General features: G+C 44.9%; 2 protein-coding genes across 2 annotated transcripts in view; both read left to right on the top strand.

The window, feature by feature from the left end:
- Positions 1 to 19424, top strand: part of unc5a (unc-5 netrin receptor A) — a gene marked incomplete at its 3' end in the record, with an annotated part of 579979 nt that overhangs the window by 148554 nt on the left and 412001 nt on the right. The gene's annotated exons all lie outside the window — the stretch shown is intronic.
- Positions 16233 to 18593, top strand: LOC129858537 (ataxin-8-like). Its single transcript, XM_055927843.1, has one exon. It carries the CDS (start codon positions 18116 to 18118, stop codon positions 18578 to 18580), a length of 465 nt encoding a protein of 154 aa, XP_055783818.1. The 5' UTR covers positions 16233 to 18115; the 3' UTR covers positions 18581 to 18593.

The raw sequence follows: 19424 nt of genomic DNA, 5'->3' as shown, positions 1-19424 counted from the left end.
GTTCAACTACCACCAAGCTACTGCTAAATATAGTTCAACTACCACCAAGCTACTGCTAAATAGTTAACGACTAGTTGTGTAGTTCACTACTTCCCAACACCGGTTGCCATTCTGCAGCTATATGATACAGTAAACCCAATTGTTTGTCCCAAATTACACCATATTCCCTAAACAGTACACTACTTTTGACCAGAGCCCTACTATTATGTTGTGCAAAGGGCACCGTTATGTTGTGAATAGGGTACCATTATGTTGTGAATAGGGAACTATTGTGTTGTGAATAGGGTACCATTATGTTGTGAATAGGGCACCATATTGATGTGAATAGGGTACCATTATGTTGTGAATAGGGAACTATTGTGTTGTGAATAGGGTACCATTATGTTGTGAATAGGGTACTATTGTGTTGTGAATAGGGAACTATTGTGTTGTGAATAGGGTACCAGTATGTTGTGAATAGGGAACTATTGTGTTGTGAATAGGGTACCAGTATGTTGTGAATAGGGAACTATTATGTTGTGAATAGGGTACCATTATGTTGTGAATAGGGCACCATATTGATGTGAATAGGGCACCATATTGATGTGAATAGGGCACCATATTGTTGTGAATAGGGTACCATTGTGTGGTTACCATTGTGATGTGAATCGGTTAGCATTTGGGATTCAGTCCATGGTGTATTTGATTTCCATATGAGCCGTTTGACTTCGTTGACGCGGAATCAATATTGCATATCTAGAACTCATGAATTCTGAGAAGGATTATATAAAACTGAAAGGCGCTAGCACTATGGTCGGAAACAGAATCATGAATGCCAAGTCATTTCTCTCAAAGCTGGCTGGGTGACTCTGCAGGGTCTGCCGTCTGTGTGTGTGTGTGTGTGTGTGTGTGTGTGTGTGTGTGTGTGTGTGTGTGTGTGTGTGCGTGTGTGCGTGTGTGTGTGTGTGTGTGTGTGTGTGTGTGTGTGTGTGTGTGTGTGTGTGTGTGTGTGTGTGTGTGTGTGCGTGTGTGTGTGTGTGTGTATGTGTGTGTGTGTGTGTGTGTGTGTATGTGTGTGTGTGTGTGTGCGTGACCTACAGTAGTCTATCTGTAGTAAACGGGCCTCCAGAGAGTTGAACTTCCACCAAGCTACTGGACTGATGTCCTTTCTCCTGGAGAGAAATAGAGTCTCAGAGTCACGTTCCGTATTGGTCTCGTCAGTTTCCGTGTGTGTGTGTGTGTGTGTGTGTGTGTGTGTGTGTGTGTGTGTGTGTGTGTGTGTGTGTGTGTGTGTGTGTGTGTGTGTGCGTGCGTGCGTTCGTGCGTGCGTGCGTGCGTGCGTGCGTGCGTGCGTGCGTGTGTGTGCCCCCTTCTATAGTTCTGCCATGGCTACACAGAAGACTGGGACTGACTGGGCCTCGTTCAATCAAGCCATATCAACATCCCCCGTTATCCTCCAGCCAGCTGTCATATAGTTAACACTGTCACCTGTCTCTAGTACTAACTAGGGTACCTGCTCAATTGGAGTGTGTGTGTGTGTCTGTGTGTGTTTTTCTGTGTGTGTGTGTGTGTGTGTGTGTGTGTATGTGTGTGTGTGTGTGTGTGTGTGTGTGTGTGTGTGTGTGTGTGTGTGTGTGTGTGTGTGTGTGTGTGTGTGTGTGTGTGTGTTTTGAGTGCATTCATACTTGTGTTTGTGCCTTTTTCAGTGTGATTCTGCGTGTGTGTGTGTGTGTGTGTCTGTGTGTGTGTCTGTGTGTGTGTCTGTGTCTGTGTCTGTGTCTGTGTGTGTGTGTGTGTGTGTGTGTGTGTGTGTGTGTGTGTGTGTGTGTGTGTGTGTGTGTGTGTGTGTGTGTGTGTGTGTGTGTGTGTGTGTGTGTGTGTGTGAATGGGAGGTGAGGGACTGTGAGCTGCCAAACTGGTCTTGGTTGTAAGATGGAAATCTGCTGTTCCCAGATCATTGGTAAGGAAGCAGGTCCCAGATCATTGGTACTGAAGCAGGTCCCAGATCAATAGTACTGAAGCAGGTCTCAGATCAGTAGTAATGAAGCAGGTCCCAGACCAGTATTAATTAAGCAGGTCCCAGATCAGAATTAATGAAGCAGGTCCCAGATCAGAATTAATGAAGCAGGTCCAAGATCAGTAGTAATGAAGCAGGTCCCACATCAGAAGTACTGAAGCAGGTCCCAGATCAGTAGTAATGAAGCAGGTCCCAGATCAGAATTAATGAAGCAGGTCCAAGATCAGTAGTAATGAAGCAGGTCCCAGATCAGTAGTAATGAAGCACGTCCTACATCAGTAGTAATGAAGCAAGTCCCAGATCAGTATTAATGAAGCAGGTCCCAGATCAGTAGTACTATAGCAGGTCCCAGATCAGTAGTACTGAAGCAGGTCCCAGATCATTAGTACTGAAGCAGGTCCCAGATCAGTAGTACTATAGCAGGTCCCAGATCAGTATTACTGAAGCAGGTCCCAGATCAGTATTAATGAAACAGACACTCCTTCACAACATATTGAACAGGGAGTTGAGGGACATTGTAGTGGATCCGGTGGAGTAACAGATGGCTCAGTCTGGAAGGTAGTTTTAACACAGAGTTAAGGGACATTGTAGTGGATCCGGGAGAGTAACAGATGGCTCAGTCTGGAAGGTAGTTTTAACACAGAGTTAAGGGACATTGTAGTGAAGCAAGTTGATAAACCACCAGACCTCCGTGTTCAGAAATAGAGATGCCCACGGAGATGGCACTTCACAGAAGGTAGTTTTAACACAGAGTTAAAGGGATACTTTAGGATTTTGGCAATGAGGCTCCAATGATGTTCTCTTGATATGTGTGAATTGAACCGTTTTCCTGTCCTGCTAAGCATTCAAAATGTAACGAGTACTTTTGGGTGTCAAGGAGAATGTAGTAAAGTAAACGTAAAAGTTGTCAAAAACATAAATAGTAAAGTATAGATCCCCCCCCCCCCCCCCAAAAAAAACTACTTAAGTAGTACTTTAAAGTATTTTTACTTAAGTACTTTTACACAACTGTGTACATGTCAATCCAGAGCATTCCAAACATGCTCAATGGGTGACATGTCTGGTGAGTATGTAAGCCATGGAAGAACTGGGCGATTTTCAGTTTCCTGGAATTGTGTACAGATCCTTGCGACATGGGGCCTGTGCATTATCATGCTGAAACATGAGGTGATGGTGGCGGATGAATGGCACAAAAAAATGGGCCTCAGGATCTCATCACGGTATATTTGTGCATTTAAAATAACATCTATAAAATCATTTTTTTGTTGTTGTCCGTAGCTTGTACCTGCCCCATACCCTAACCTCACCTCCACCATGGGGCACTCTGTTCACAATGATGACGTCGGCAAACCGCTCACCCACATGATGCAATACACATGGTCTGCGGTAGTGAGGCCGGTTGGATGTGCCTTCAGAAACTATTCACACCACTTCACTTTTTGCCACATTTTGTTGTGTTTCAGCCTGAATTTAAAATGGATTAAATAGAGATTTTGTGCCACTGATCTACATACAATACCCCACAATGTCAAAGTAGAATTATGTTTAGAGAAATGTTACAAATGAATAAAATCTTAAATGCTGAGAAGTCTTGAGTCAATGAATATTCACCCCCTTTGTTACGGCAAGTATAAATATGTTGAGGAGTAAAACTTAACAAGTCACATAATAAATTAGAAGGATTAACCAATTCTTTAGGTCCCTCAGTCAAGCAGTGAATTATAACCACAGATTCAACCACAAAGACCAGGGAGGTTTTCCAATGCTTAGCAATGAAGGGAACCTACTGTTAAATAGCAACAAAAAAAAACAGACACTGAATAGCAAAGTATATTATTGATTCTTTGGATGGTGTATCAATACACCCGGTCACTACAAAGATACAGGCCTCCTTCCTAACTCAGTTGCTGGAGAGGAAGAAAACCACTCAGGGATTTCACCATGAAGCCAATGATGACTTTAAACATCCAACTTGACAGAGCTTGAAGAGTTGTAAAAATTATAATTGGCAAAAAAAACTCCCAGCTGTAATCGTTGTTAAAGGTTATTCCTAACATGTATTGACTCAGGGAGGGTGAACACTTATCTAATCAAGATGTATTACCGTTTTATTGTTCATTGATCTTTATTTTATTTTTTTTACAATTTTCATCAACGTTGACATGACATAGTATTTTATGTAGATAAATACAATCCATTTTAATGCCAATTTGTAATACAACAGAATGTTGAAAAGTCAAAGGCATGTGAATTCTTTCTGAAGGCCCTGCATCAACTAACTGATTTCACTGCTAAATGAACACTGATTATGGAGAAATAAGGACCTTGGTTAGAGTGGAGCGGAGTACAGCAAACCTAATGGGAATACGAGTATTTAAAATATTAGAAGTGAGGTGTGATTTTGTAGCTGCCAGATACACTGTTCTTCTTCTCCTTTCTGTAATAGATGTCATGTCTCTTCCTTTAAAAATAAAAAACTGATCTTTACGACCTTGGTTGGAGAAGTACAGGTGTGGCTAACCAAAGGAAACGTCAAATAAATATCCCAGGGTCGTGTGGTTTTGATTTACCAAATGCTCGATTCTACTGCAATTTGCGTGGGGTGTTGTATTCTTAAGTCAACTGTGTGTGTGTCTGTGTGTGTGTCTGTGTGTCTGTGTGTGTGTCTGTGTGTGTGTCTGTGTGTGTGTGTGTGTGTGTGTGTGTGTGTGTGTGTGTGTCTGTGTGTGTGTGTGTGTGTGTGTGTGTGTGTGTGTGCGTGTGCGTGTGCGTGTGCGTGTGCGTGTGCGTGTGCCTGTGCCTGTGCCTGTGCCTGTGTCTGTGTCTGTGTCTGTGTCTGTGTCTGTGTCTGTGTGTGTGTGTGTGTGTGTGTGTGTCTGTGTGTGTGTGTGTGTGTGTGTGTGTGTGTGTGTGTGTGTGTGTGTGTGTGTGTGTGTGTGTGTGTGTGTGTGTGTGTGTGTGTGTGTGTGTGTCTTCCTCTGTTGCTGATAATAAAAACTCCTCACAGCAGATTTCCCCCAAAACATGATCTTCTCCTCCTACATCTGAAATCTGAAGTTTTTTTTTTCATCAGTTATTGTCTGTGAGGATCCAAGAATGGTTAAAAGCTAACAGTATCTCCACGTACAGAAAAGAGATGAGAGAAGATGACAGAAAAACCTACATGGTTTTTGGGTGCAGTACATATTGATTTGAAGAGACGTTGGGATTGTGCGATGTGCATTCTAACATTCTAGTGTACCAATACTAAAGCCACTGCTTCAACTCAGTCAAACACACATTGTAATACTCCCCAGTCCTCCCCTGTTATATTCCCTAATTAATAGGCTGTATAGATTATCTTATTTTATATTTTATATCCGTATTTAATAGACTGCATAGATTATTTTATATTTTATATCCCGTATTTAATAGACTGTATAGATTATCTTATATTTTATATCCGTATTTAATAGACTATATAGATTATTTTATATTTTTTATCCGTATTTAATAGACTGTATAGATTATTTTATATCCGTATTTAATAGACTGTATAGATTATTTTATATTTTATATCCGTATTTAATAGACTGTATAGATTATTTTATATTTTATATCCATATTTAATAGACTGTATAGATTATTTTATATTCTATATCCCGTATTTAATAGACTGTATAGATTATCTTATTTTATATCCGTATTTAATAGACTGTATAGATTATTTTATATTCTATATCCCGTATTTAATAGACTGTATAGATTATCTCGTCATGATACCCTTGTGACTGCCTGATCTTGTTTACTGCAGAGAGTTTCACAGTCGACTATGCATTATCTGACTTAGCAAACTGTAAAACATCCGCCTGTCTGTTCGTGTCTCCTCTGAAACGTGTCCCAACCCCTCCCCCCTATACTGGCAGCTTACTGCAGAGCTATGGTTGTGTTCCAAAATGGTACCCTATTACATATATATAGGCCCTGTTACAAAGTAGTGCACTACAAATAAATAGGATGCCATTTAGGACAGATATCTATGGACTGAGATGTGGTCTGGATCGATACAGGAGGCTGCCTGCTGTCCGTCAAACGACTGTATCGGTTCTGATGCATCGTTCCGTCCTCTGTCTACTTTATACCTTGTTTATCAGCTTCCTATTGACACGACTCAGCTGAAACACCATCCAGGGAATGGAAAGTTGTTTTAACCTGTTTTCTACTTGCCAAGAAAAAAACGAACCAATACATTCCATTTATAATGAATGAACCGGGATGGATGTAAAGTTTTGCGTTCGAAGTATCCTGCTTTGAGGTGAATTTATTGAGATAAACACTCCTACAGTAGCAAGCTGACAATGTCAAATGAAAAGATCCATTATGCTCAGAAACCGATACGACTAGTACACATGTCGGTTACTAGATTAGTATGAGATATCCAACCTTGAGTGATTGACAGGCTATGATACACTACCTCTCCTACAGTAACACGCTAGTCTTGAGTGATTGATGGGCTATGATACACTACCTCTCCTACAGTAACACGCTAGTCTTGAGTGATTGATGGGCTACGATACACTACTTCTACAGTAACACGCTAGTCTAGAGTGATTGATGGGCTATGATACACTACTTCTACAGTAACACGCTAGTCTAGAGTGATTGACGGGCTATGATACACTACCTCTCCTACAGTAACACGCTAGTCTTGAGTGATTGATGGGCTATGATACACTACCTCTACAGTAACACGCTAGTCTTGAGTGATTGATGGGCTATGATACACTACCTCTCCTGCAGTAACACGCTAGTCTAGAGTGATTGACGGGCTATGATACACTACCTCTCCTACAGTAACACGCTAGTCTAGAGTGATTGATGGGCTATGATACACTACCTCTTCTACAGTAACACGCTAGTCTTGAGTGATTGATGGGCTATGATACACTACCTCTCCTACAGTAACACGCTAGTCTTGAGTGATTGATGGGCTACGATACACTACCTCTACAGTAACACGCTAGTCTTGAGTGATTGATGGGCTATGATACACTACCTCTCCTACAGTAACACGCTAGTCTAGAGTGATTGACGGGCTATGATACACTACCTCTCCTACAGTAACACGCTAGTCTAGAGTGATTGACGGGCTATGATACACTACTCCTACAGTAACACGCTAGTCTTGAGTGATTGACGGGCTATGATACACTACCTCTCCTACAGTAACACGCTAGTCTAGAGTGATTGATGGGCTACGATACACTACCTCTCCTACAGTAACACGCTAGTCTTGAGTGATTGATGGGCTATGATACACTACCTCTACAGTAACACGCTAGTCTTGAGTGATTGACGGGCTATGATACACTACTTCTACAGTAACACGCTAGTCTTGAGTGATTGACGGGCTATGATACACTACCTCTCCTACAGTAACACGCTAGTCTTGAGTGAATGATGGGCTATGATTCACTACCTCTCCTACAGTAACACGCTAGTCTTGAGTGATTGACGGGCTATGATACACTACCTCTCCTACAGTAACACGCTAGTCTTGAGTGATTGATGGGCTACGATACACTACCTCTCCTACAGTAACACGCTAGTCTTGAGTGATTGACGGGCTATGATACACTACCTCTCCTACAGTAACACGCTAGTCTTGAGTGATTGACGGGCTATGATACACTACTTCTACAGTAACACGCTAGTCTTGAGTGATTGACGGGCTACGATACACTACCTCTCCTACAGTAACACGCTAGTCTTGAGTGATTGATGGGCTACGATACACTACCTCTTCTACAGTAACACGCTAACAACATACGTTATCAACACCTGACACGCGACAATCCCTTTTCAGATGGAAGGTTGCAATGATCCCACGGCTAATGAGCTTAATTGGAAACCCCTGCGCTGCAACTTGTCGTTTGGCGCAAGCTGGCTTTCAAGAATTATGTCGCTGCGCGGGCACTAGCTGGCTTCCAGCTTCCAAATAGAACAATGCTATAGCTAGCTGGCCAGGGCTGCATCGCAAATTCCACTTTATTATTCTAGTGCATTATTTACACCAGGGCTCTGGTCAAAAAGTAGTTAACTATATAGGAAATAGGTTGCCATTTGGTACATCCCTGGCCTGAGGCAGTGTAATGAGTAGCCTCTCCTAGCCTCCCTAATTGCCTCACAGGCCTGTGGATGGCTCATCAGAGAGAGGTCTAATTGGCCATCACTGCCCATGCAAGCATGGGGCTATGAGGCTAATGTTTGCAGCTACCGCTACCGTACACAGTACCTCTGCTACAGTGCTGCTAAGATGCAAGTGGAATAGCTAAGAGGCTCCATTCATTTTGTTGCTGCTTTGCTTGTCTACTAATGAACCAGTTTAGCCCAATACTTTGATTAGTATGCTGTTGCTGTTTCTCCAGTTGGTGTCAGAGACAGAGACACCCCAGTTGGTGTCTGAGACAGAGACACCCCAGTTGGTGTCAGAGACAGAGACACCCCAGTTGGTGTCAGAGACAGAGACACCCCAGTTGGTGTCAGAGGCAGAGACCTCCCCAGTTGGTGTCAGAGGCAGAGACCTCCCCAGTTGGTGTCAGAGGCAGAGACCTCCCCAGTTGGTGTCAGAGACAGAGACCTCCCCAGTTGGTGTCAGAGGCAGAGACCTCCCCAGTTGGTGTCAGAAGCAGAGACCTCCCCAGTTGGTGTCAGAGACAGAGACCTCCCCAGTTGGTGTCAGAGACAGAGACCTCCCCAGTTGGTTTCAGAAGCAGAGACCTCCCCAGTTGGTGTCAGAGACCACCCCAGTTGGTGTCAGAGGCAGAGACCTCCCCAGTTGGTGTCAGAGGCAGAGACCTTCCCAGTTGGTGTCAGAGGCAGAGACCTTCCCAGTTGGTGTCAGAGGCAGAGACCTCCCCAGTTGGTGTCAGAGCCAGAGACCTCCCCAGTTGGTGTCAGAGCCAGAGACCTCCCCAGTTGGTGTCAGAGACAGAGACCTCCCCAGTTGGTGTCAGAGACAGAGACCTCCCCAGTTGGTGTCAGAGACCTCCCCAGTTGGTGTCAGAGGCAGAGACCTCCCCAGTTGGTGTCAGAGGCAGAGACCTCCCCAGTTGGTGTCAGAGGCAGAGACCTCCCCAGTTGGTGTCAGAGGCAGAGACCTCCCCAGTTGGTGTCAGAGGCAGAGACCTCCCCAGTTGGTGTCAGAGGCAGAGACCTCCCCAGTTGGTGTCAGAGGCAGAGACCTCCCCAGTTGGTGTCAGATGCAGAGACCTCCCCAGTTGGTGTCAGAGGCAGAGACCTCCCCAGTTGGTGTCAGAGGCAGAGACCTCCCCAGTTGGTGTCAGAGACAGAGACCTCCCCAGTTGGTGTCAGAGAAGGAGACCTCCCCAGTTGGTGTCAGAGACAGAGACCTCCACAGTTGGTGTCAGATGCAGAGACCTCCCCAGTTGGTGTCAGAGGCAGAGACCTCCCCAGTTGGTGTCAGAGGCAGAGACCTCCCCAGTTGGTGTCAGATGCAGAGACCTCCCCAGTTGGTGTCAGAGGCAGAGACCTCCCCAGTTGGTGTCAGATGCAGAGACCTCCCCAGTTGGTGTCAGAGGCAGAGACCTCCCCAGTTGGTGTCAGAGGCAGAGACACCCCAGTTGGTGTCAGAGGCAGAGACCTCCCCAGTTGGTGTCAGAGGCAGAGACCTCCCCAGTTGGTGTCAGAGGCAGAGACCTCCCCAGTTGGTGTCAGAGGCAGAGACCTCCCCAGTTGGTGTCAGAGGCAGAGACCTCCCCAGTTGGTGTCAGAGGCAGAGACCTCCCCAGTTGGTGTCAGAGGCAGAGAACGCCCCAGTTGGTGTCTGAGACAGAGACCTCCCCAGTTGGTGTCAGAAGCAGAGACCTCCCCAGTTGGTGTCAGAGACAGAGACACCCCAGTTGGTGTCAGAGGCAGAGACCTCCCCAGTTGGTGTCAGAGGCAGAGACCTCCCCAGTTGGTGTCAGAGGCAGAGACCTCCCCAGTTGGTGTCAGAGGCAGAGACCTCCCCAGTTGGTGTCAGAAGCAGAGACCTCCCCAGTTGGTGTCAGAGACAGAGACCTCCCCAGTTGGTGTCAGAGACAGAGACCTCCCCAGTTGGTGTCAGAGACAGAGACCTCCCCAGTTGGTGTCAGAGACAGAGACCTCCCCAGTTGGTGTCAGAGACAGAGACACCCCAGTTGGTGTCAGAGACCGCCCCATTTGGTGTCAGAGATAGAGACCTCCCCAATTGGTGTCAGAGAAGGAGACCTCCCCAGTTGGTGTCAGAAAAGGAGACCTCCCCAGTTGGTGTCAGAGGCAGAGACCTCCCCAGTTGGTGTCAGAGGCAGAGAACGCCCCAGTTGGTGTCTGAGACAGAGACCTCCCCAGTTGGTGTCAGAAGCAGAGACCTCCCCAGTTGGTGTCAGAGGCAGAGACACCCCAGTTGGTGTCAGAGGCAGAGACCTCCCCAGTTGGTGTCAGAGGCAGAGACCTCCCCAGTTGGTGTCAGAGGCAGAGACCTCCCCAGTTGGTGTCAGAGGCAGAGACCTCCCCAGTTGGTGTCAGAAGCAGAGACCTCCCCAGTTGGTGTCAGAGACAGAGACCTCCCCAGTTGGTGTCAGAGACAGAGACCTCCCCAGTTGGTGTCAGAGACAGAGACCTCCCCAGTTGGTGTCAGAGACAGAGACACCCCAGTTGGTGTCAGAGACCTCCCCATTTGGTGTCAGAGACAGAGACCTCCCCAATTGGTGTCAGAGAAAGAGACCTCCCCAGTTGGTGTCAGAGGCAGAGACCTCCCCAGTTGGTGTCAGAGAAGGAGACCTCCCCAGTTGGTTTCAGAGGCAGAGACCTCCCCAGTTGGTGTCAGAGACAGAGACCTCCCCAGTTGGTGTCAGATGCAGAGACCTCCCCAGTTGGTGTCAGAGACAGAGACCTCCCCAGTTGGTGTCAGAAGCAGAGACCTCCCCAGTTGGTGTCAGATGCAGAGACCCCCCCAGTTGGTGTCAGAGACAGAGACCTCCCCAGTTGGTGTCAGAAGCAGAGACCCCCCCAGTTGGTGTCAGAGACAGAGACCTCCCCAGTTGGTGTCAGAAGCAGAGACCTCCCCAGTTGGTGTCAGATGCAGAGACCTCCCCAGTTGCTGTCAGACACAGAGACCACCCCAGTTGGTGTCAGACACAGAGACCTCCCCAGTTGGTGTCTGAGACACCTCTCCAGGGTCTTGTTCCTCTATGGGGAACTGTGGTGGAAGCAGTGAGTCACAATACTGTCCCTGTTTTTGTACAGGGTTGTTCTCTTTGCTTCTAACTATTAAATATCTTCCAGAATGAAGTGAATGAGCAGCTTCCTGGGTTTTCTATAGCGTAAGCCTTGCAGTGGATCTCAGGAAGATAAGTGCCTTCAGCTGCTGGCAATCAATGTATTTGACGTGTCGTTTTTGAATAAATTGCAGTATGAATATTGAAACAGCTAAAATGATGAAGAGAGAGGGAAGAAACCGACAAACATCAGAGAAACTGACTGTCTCTATACCAGCTGCTGGTCTGTTACACCCCCCCCCCCCCCCCCCGCCCCCCGCAAAAATAAAAAAAATAAAGATGATGCTCCTATCCTCTCATCCAATAGAGATGCTCCTATCCTCTCCTCCAATAGAAATGCTCCTATCCTCTCCTCCAATAGAGATGCTCCTATCCTCTCGTCCAATAGAGATGCTCCTATCCTCTCCTTCAATAGAGATGCTCCTATCCTCTCTTCCAATAGAGATGCTCCTATCCTCTCTTCCAATAGAGATGCTCCTATCCTCTCCTCCAATAGAGATGCTCCTATCCTCTCTTCCAATAGAGATGCTCCTATCCTCTCCTCCAATAGAGATGCTCCTATCCTCTCTTCCAATAGAGATGCTCCTATCCTCTCCTCCAATAGAGATGCTCCTATCCTCTCCTCCAATAGAGATGCTCCTATCCTCTCCTCCAATAGAGATGCTCCTATCCTCTCCTCCAATAGAGATGCTCCTATCCTCTCCTCCAATAGAGATGCTCCTATCCTCTCCTCCAATAGAGATGCTCCTATCCTCTCCTCCAATAGAAATGGTCCTAACCTCTCTTCCAATTTTTATTTTTTTGTAAACCTTTATTTAACCAGGAAGGGCTCATTGAGATTTAAAATCTATTTTTCAAGAGCGTCCTGGCCAAGATAGGCAGCACCAAGTCATTACAAAAATTACAGACAAACAACATGAAAAACTACAAGTAATTTAGTAAAAACCATTGAATTCACAAGAGTTTAACAAAATCAAAAACAGCAAATTAAAAACATTGACAGGTCAGGAAATCAGTCTCAAGATCATTCATCAGTGATTTAAAAACACCAATCAGAACAAGTTCTTCCAGTTTAAAAGTATTTTGTAAGGCGTTCCAAGACGATGGCGCAGAGTACATAAAAGCCCCTCAAATTCAGTTCGGACATTTGGAACAGTTAGCAGGATAAAGTCCAGCGAACGAAGACAGTACCCACCACATTTCTGAACAATAAAAATGCCCAAATAATAAGGTAGTAAACCCATAATGGCTTTGGAAATAAAAGTATACCAGTGACTGAGCCTACGAGTGACTAGAGAAGGCCAGCCAACCCTCTGTATACAAAGTGCAGTGGTGCGTAAGGGTTTTTGCAGTTTAAAATAAATCTCAAAGTGTCATGGTAAAGAGTGTCAATTGATCTTAAACACTGAGCAGAAGCATTCATATATGAAATATCCCCATAGTCTAGTAAAGACTATAAATAGAGATGCTCCTATCCTCTTCTGTATAGATCTGAGAACTAAGGCCTATCCAGGTAAAGATGAAGGACAGACAACTGGTAGAGGAAGGAAGCCAGAGGCCACTTGTGTCTCTAGAGTGATGAGGGAAGATGGACACCATTTAAATACGAGTATTTACCACCTGCCATTAAGCGCTGCCCTCCTGTCGCCAGCTGTTCCCACCACCGTACAGGGCGATTCATTAAATCTACTATAATGACGGTATATCTGTAAGGTTTAGTATGATTAGTGTCCACCTGGGATACGAGCCCCTCTCTGTGATCTTTCTCTCCCCGACCTCCTATCAACACAAACAGATATAATGGAGTGATGCTGGCTGGTAGACTGTGTTTAGTTATACTTCACTGAAAGGTACAGTACACTACTCAAAACGGAGATGCCCAATACATCCCTGGGGCGAATCTTCCTGCCATCCAGAACCTCTATACCAAGCGGTGTCAGAGGAAGGCCCTAAAAATGGTCAAAGACTCCAGCCACCCAAGTCATAGACTGTTCTCTCTGCTACCGCACGGCAAGAGGTACCGGAGAGCGAAGTTTAGGTCCAAGAGGATTCTAAACAGTTTCTACCCCCAAGCTATAAAACTGCTAAATAGTTTGATAATTAGTTAACCAATAGCTATGTGGACTATCTGCATTCGAGGGATTTACTGAAATGTAGATTATTTTGGGGGTTTTTAAACAACTAATTGACTGACGTCGGTTCAATTATGATGTAGTAGGGAGTTGTAGTTTCCAAAAGGCTAATATTCTACATAGTTTAGGGCAGAAAATGTGGTAATTAACTACAATGACCATAATCCATTGCGCGCCCGTTTAAACTTGTTCGGTCTGCGCATAAACATAGACAAAGATCCCGATCTTCAGGGAGACTGAAAATACATCATCTAAGTGATTTATTCAGCAAATCATAAAAAAAATACCTTGTTTACTTTGAAGAACCACTAAAATAGTGATTTTGTCAGACAGCAGCTCTATAGAGATCAGACGATGTCTTGGATTAAATAATAGTAATCAAAATAAAAAATAATATTGTATTCAAGTATAGTAATGTGAATAAATTATTAAGTGATCAGCAGTAATGGGCAGTCGCTACAATCATGGGCATTGTATTAATACTTTTTGTCTGTGTTGTTACAGCATTCAACCCGCATAATGCCATTTAATGTCTAAATAATAATCTAACCGGAACTGAACCGACCTAAACAATAATTAATCACTCATTACTCATTACTAATTGCTAATTACTAATCTGCATTGCCCCTTTTTTTGCACAAACTCTTTTGACTCATCACATACACTGCTGTTACAGTTTATTATCTATCCGGGTACCTAGTCACTTTATCCCTACCTATATGTACATATCTACCTCAGTTACCTCGTACCCCTGCACATCAACTCGCCACTGGTACCCCCCCGTGTATAATACCATGGATGTTGATTAATTAAGGCATTCCACCCCCCGCACCTCTCTGATTCAAAGGGGTTACATTTCAGTTCAATGGAATCAGTTGTACAAGTGACTAGGTATCACCCTTTCCCTTTCTCTATATAGTCAAGTTATCATTACTCAGTACTGGTACCCTGTGTATATAGCCTAGTTATCATTACTCAGTACTAGTACCCTGTGTATATAACCTAGTTATCATTACTCAGTACTGGTACCCTGTGTATATAACCTAGTTATCATTACTCAGTACTGGTACCCTGTGTATATAACCTAGTTATCATTACTCATTACTCAGTACTGGTACCCTGTGTATATAGCCTAGTTATCATTACTCATTAACTCAGTACTGGTACCCTGTGTATATAACCTAGTTATCATTACTCAGTACTGGTACCAGTGTATATAACCTAGTTATCATTACTCAGTACTGGTACCCTGTGTATATAACCTAGTTATCATTACTCAGTACTGGTGCCAGTGTATATAACCTAGTTATCATTACTCAGTACTGGTACCCTGTGTATATAACCTAGTTATCATTACTCAGTACTGGCACCCAGTGTATATAACCTAGTTATCATTACTCAGTACTCAGTACTGGTACCCTGTGTATATAACCTAGTTATCATTACTCAGTACTGGTACCCAGTGTATATAACCTAGTTATCATTACTCAGTACTCAGTACTGGTACCCTGTGTATATAACCTAGTTATCATTACTCAGTACTGGCACCCAGTGTATATAACCTAGTTATCATTACTCAGTACTGGTACCCTGTGTATATAACCTAGTTATCATTACTCAGTACTGGTACCCTGTGTATATAACCTAGTTATCATTACTCAGTACTGGTGCCCTGTGTATATAACCTAGTTATCATTACTCAGTACTGGTACCCTGTGTATATAACCTAGTTATCATTACTCAGTACTGGTGCCCTGTGTATATAACCTAGTTATCATTACTCAGTACTGGTGCCCTGTGTATATAACCTAGTTATCATTACTCAGTACTGGTACCCTGTGTATATAACCTAGTTATCATTACTCAGTACTGGTACCTTGTGTATATAACCTAGTTATCATTACTCAGTACTCGTACCCTGTGTATATAACCTAGTTATCATTACTCAGTACTGGTGCCCTGTGTATATAACCTAGTTATCATTACTCAGTACTGGTGCCCTGTGTATATAACCTAGTTATCATTACTCAGTACTGGTACCTTGTGTATATAGCCTAGTTATCATTACTCAGTACTGGTACCTTGTGTATATAACCTAGTTATCATTTTTCTATTATATCTCTATTTTCCTTCTCTCTGTATTGTTGGGAAATGGCCTGTAAGTATTTCACTGTTAGTCTACACCTGTTGTTTACAAAGCATGTGACAAATAACATTTGATTTGATTTGATTTGACACCGCCCTGTTTGCCTAGTCAGCGAGCAGGGATAAAGGAGAGGAGAAGGTGAGATTGTACTGAGGCTGCTGGCTCTCTGGAGAGTCTTAATTGGCTGTGTTATTGCAGACCTGAGCCAAGGAGGCAGGGGGAAGGCAGGGGAGGCACGGGGAGACAGGGGAGGCAGAGAGAAAGGAGTGAAACCAGGATCTGGACAGTTAGATCGTCTGAATACGACCTTCCTCCCTGGGGCGTACTGTTCACAGCTGCTCCCCCCGGAGAAGGTGATCGGGTTCCGGATCTCTCTGTGTCTCTTTATCCTCGCCCTCTTTCTCTCTCTCTCTCTCTCTCTCTCTCTCTCTCTCTCTCTCTCTCTCTCTCTCTCTCCTCTCTCTCTCTCTCCTCTCTCCTCTCTCTCTCTCTCTCTCTCTCTCCTCTCTCTCTCTCTCTCTCTCTCTCTCTCCTCTCTCTCTCTCTCTCTCATCTCTCTCTCTCCTCTCTCTCCTCCTCTCTCTCTCTCTCTCTCTCTCTCTCTCTCTCTCTCTCTCTCTCTCTCTCCTCCTCCTCTCTCTCTCTCTTCTCTCCTCTCTCTCTCTCTCTCTCTCTCTCTCTCTCTCTCTCTCTCTCTCTCTCTCTCTCTCTCTCTCTCTCTCTCCAGCTCCCACAGGACCTCTTTCCCTCCCTCCATCTCTCACCCTCTTGTTCCCTCTCCTCCTATCAGAGGTGACTTTTCACACCATCATTCTCTCTCTCTCTTTACTTCCCTCCCTCCCTTCCCACCCATCCAGTCTCAGCAGGGAAGCGTTAATTCTCCCTGCTCTTCAGATTCTACCGCCCCACCCTCTTCTTCACCCCCGCAGGGTGATTCTTCACTGGCTTGGCAAACCCACGCTCTCCTTCACACCCCCCCTACACCCACTATTTACCACACCGTTACCATCCCTTCCCAACTCCCCTCCTTAGCTCACCCTGACCCACCTGTCTTCAGCGCCTGTCTGCTGCTAAGGTATTAGGTGTATTTATAGTGATGTTCACTGGCTGAAGAATAACGTACAGTATGTCTCTGGCGAGAGAGAAAGAGAGCGAGAAAGAGAGAAAGAGAGAGGGAAGGATCGAGTGAGAGCTAGAGGGAGGAGAGGCTTCTCTGAGAAGCAGGGAGAAGAGAGATATGCATGGCATTGGGAAAGTATTCAGACATCTTGATTTTTTCCCACATTTTGTTACTTTACAGCCTTATTCTAAAATGGATTAAATTGTTTTTTTCCCTCATCAATGTACACACAATACCCCATAACGTCAAAGCAAAAATGAGTTTTTACATATTTCTTGGCAAAAAAATGTTTTTTTTTAAAAGGAAATATTACTTTTACAGTATTCAGACTCTTTACTCAGTACTTTGTTGAAGCACCTTTGGCAGCGATTACAGCCTCAAGTCAAATCAAATGTTATTTGTCACATACACATGGTTAGCGGATGTTAATGCGAGTGTAGCCAAATGCTTGTGCTTCTAGTTCCGACAATGCCGTAATAAAAACTGTGGGTAAGTCTTCGTGGATTTGACGCTACAAGCTTGGCACACCTGTATTTGGGGAGTTTCTGCCATTCTTCTCGGCAGTTCCTCTCAAGCTCTGTAGATAAAGTGGGGAGCGTTGTTGCACAGCTAATTTCAGGTCTCTCTCTCGAGATGTTAGATCGGTTTCAAGTCTGGGCTTTGGCGAGGCCACATTCAGAGACCACTCCTGTGTTGTCTTGGCTGTGTGCTTAGTGTCGTTGTCCTGTTGGAAGGTGAACCTTCGCCCCAGTCTGAGATCCTGAGTGCTCTGGAGCAGGTTTTCATCAAGGATCTCGCTGTACTTTGCTCCGTTCATCTTTCCCTCGATCCTGGCTAGTCTCCCAGTCCCTGCCGCTGAAAAACATACCCACAGCATGATGCTGCCACCACCATGCTTCACCATAGAGATGCTGCCACCACCATGCTTCACCGTAAGGATGGTGCAGAATCTGTGCCTCGACACAATCCTGTCTTGGAGTTCTACGGACGATTTCTTTGACCTCATGGCTTGGTTTTTGCTCTGACATGCACTGTCAACTGTGGAACCTTTATATAGACAGGTGTGTGCCTTTCCAAATCATGTCCAATGAATTGAATTTACCACAGGTGGACTCCAATCAAGTTGTAGAAGCATCTCAAGGATCATCAATGGAAACAGGATTCACCTGAACTCAATTTCAAGTCTCATATCAAAGGGTCTGAATACTTATGCAAATAAGGTATTTCTGTTTTTTATTTATAATTCATTCGCAATCATTTCTTATTAAGACCTGTTTGCGCTTTGTAATTATGGGGGGAAAACAATTATTTTATACATTTTAGAATAAGGCTGTAACATAACAAAATGTGGGGAAGTCAAGGGGTCTGAATATATGCACTTTATCTACAGTCTAAGTTGACTGCATGTGTCAGGGTTAGAGCATGGAGCAGGAAGAGAAGCAGGAAGAGAAGCAGGGAGAGAAGCAGGAGGAGAAGCAGGAAGAGAAGCAGGAGGAGAAGCAGGGAGAGAAGCAGGGAGAGAAGCAGGAAGAGAAGCAGGGAGAGAAGCAGGAAGAGAAACAGGAAGAGAAGCAGGAAGAGAAGCAGGGAGAGAAGCAGGAAGAGAAGCAGGGAGAGAAGCAGGAAGAGAAGCAGGGAGAGAAGCAGGAAGAGAAGCAGGAAGAGAAGCAGGAAGAGAAACAGGAAGAGAAGCAGGAAGAGAAGCAGGGAGAGAAGCAGGAAGAAAGGCAGGAGGAGAAGCAGGAAGAGAAGCAGGAAGAGAAGCAGGAAGAGAAGCAGGAAGAGAAACAGGAAGAGAAGCAGGAAGAGAAGCAGGGAGAGAAGCAGGAAGAGAAACAGGAAGAGAAGCAGGAAGAGAAGCAGGGAGAGAAGCAGGAAGAGAAGTAGGAAAAGAAACAGGAAGAGAAGCAGGGAGAGAAGCAGGAAGAGAAGCAGGAAGAGAAACAGGAAGAGAAGCAGGAAGAGAAGCAGGGAGAGAAGCAGGAGGAGAAGCAGTAAGAGAAGCAGGGAGAGAAGCAGGAAGAGAAGCAGGAAGAGAAGCAGGAGGAGAAGCAGGGAGAGAAGCAGGAAGAGAAGCATGAAGAGAAGCAGGAAGAGAAGCAGGAAGAGAAGCAGGAAGAGAAGCAGGAAGAGAAGCAGGAAGAGAAACATGAAGAGAAGCAGGGAGAGAAGCAGGAAGAGAAGCAGGGAGAGAAGCAGGAAGAGAAGCAGGGAGAGAAGCAGGAAGAGAAGCAGGGAGAGAAGCAGGGAGAGAAGCAGGAAGAGAAGCAGGGAGAGAAGCAGGGAGAGAAGCAAGAAGAGAAGCAGGAAGAGAAGCAGGAAGAGAAGTAGGAAAAGAAGCAGGAAGAGAAGCAGGAAGAGAAGCAGGAAAAGAAGCAGGAAGAGAAGCAGGAAGAGAGATACAGGAAGAGAAGCAGGAAGAGGACCAGGAAGAGAAGCAGGAAGAGAAGCAGGAAGAGAGATACAGGAAGAGAAGCAGGAAGAAAAGCAGCCTAGTTTTCCGTTCTTGACCTATTTCCCACATCCGCCTCATGATCATTATCTAACAGAAAGGATGGTGTTTAATAGTTTTATTCTCTGTAGTGCTGCGTAACCCATCAACACCTCAGGGCTAGGAGGGGGGGGGAAACTAGAAGAAAATCATATTAATACACTATTTTGTAACAGCAAGATTTTTTTTCCCCACCATAATTCATAATTAAACCTTTTTCTCACTGAAGAGACTCTTCGT

The sequence above is a fragment of the Salvelinus fontinalis genome, chromosome 6 (assembly GCF_029448725.1).
Source record: "Salvelinus fontinalis isolate EN_2023a chromosome 6, ASM2944872v1, whole genome shotgun sequence".
Lineage (NCBI taxonomy): Eukaryota > Metazoa > Chordata > Actinopteri > Salmoniformes > Salmonidae > Salvelinus > Salvelinus fontinalis.
Note: the sequence above shows the minus strand (reverse complement) of the source record. Positions and strands in the feature narration are given on the sequence as shown.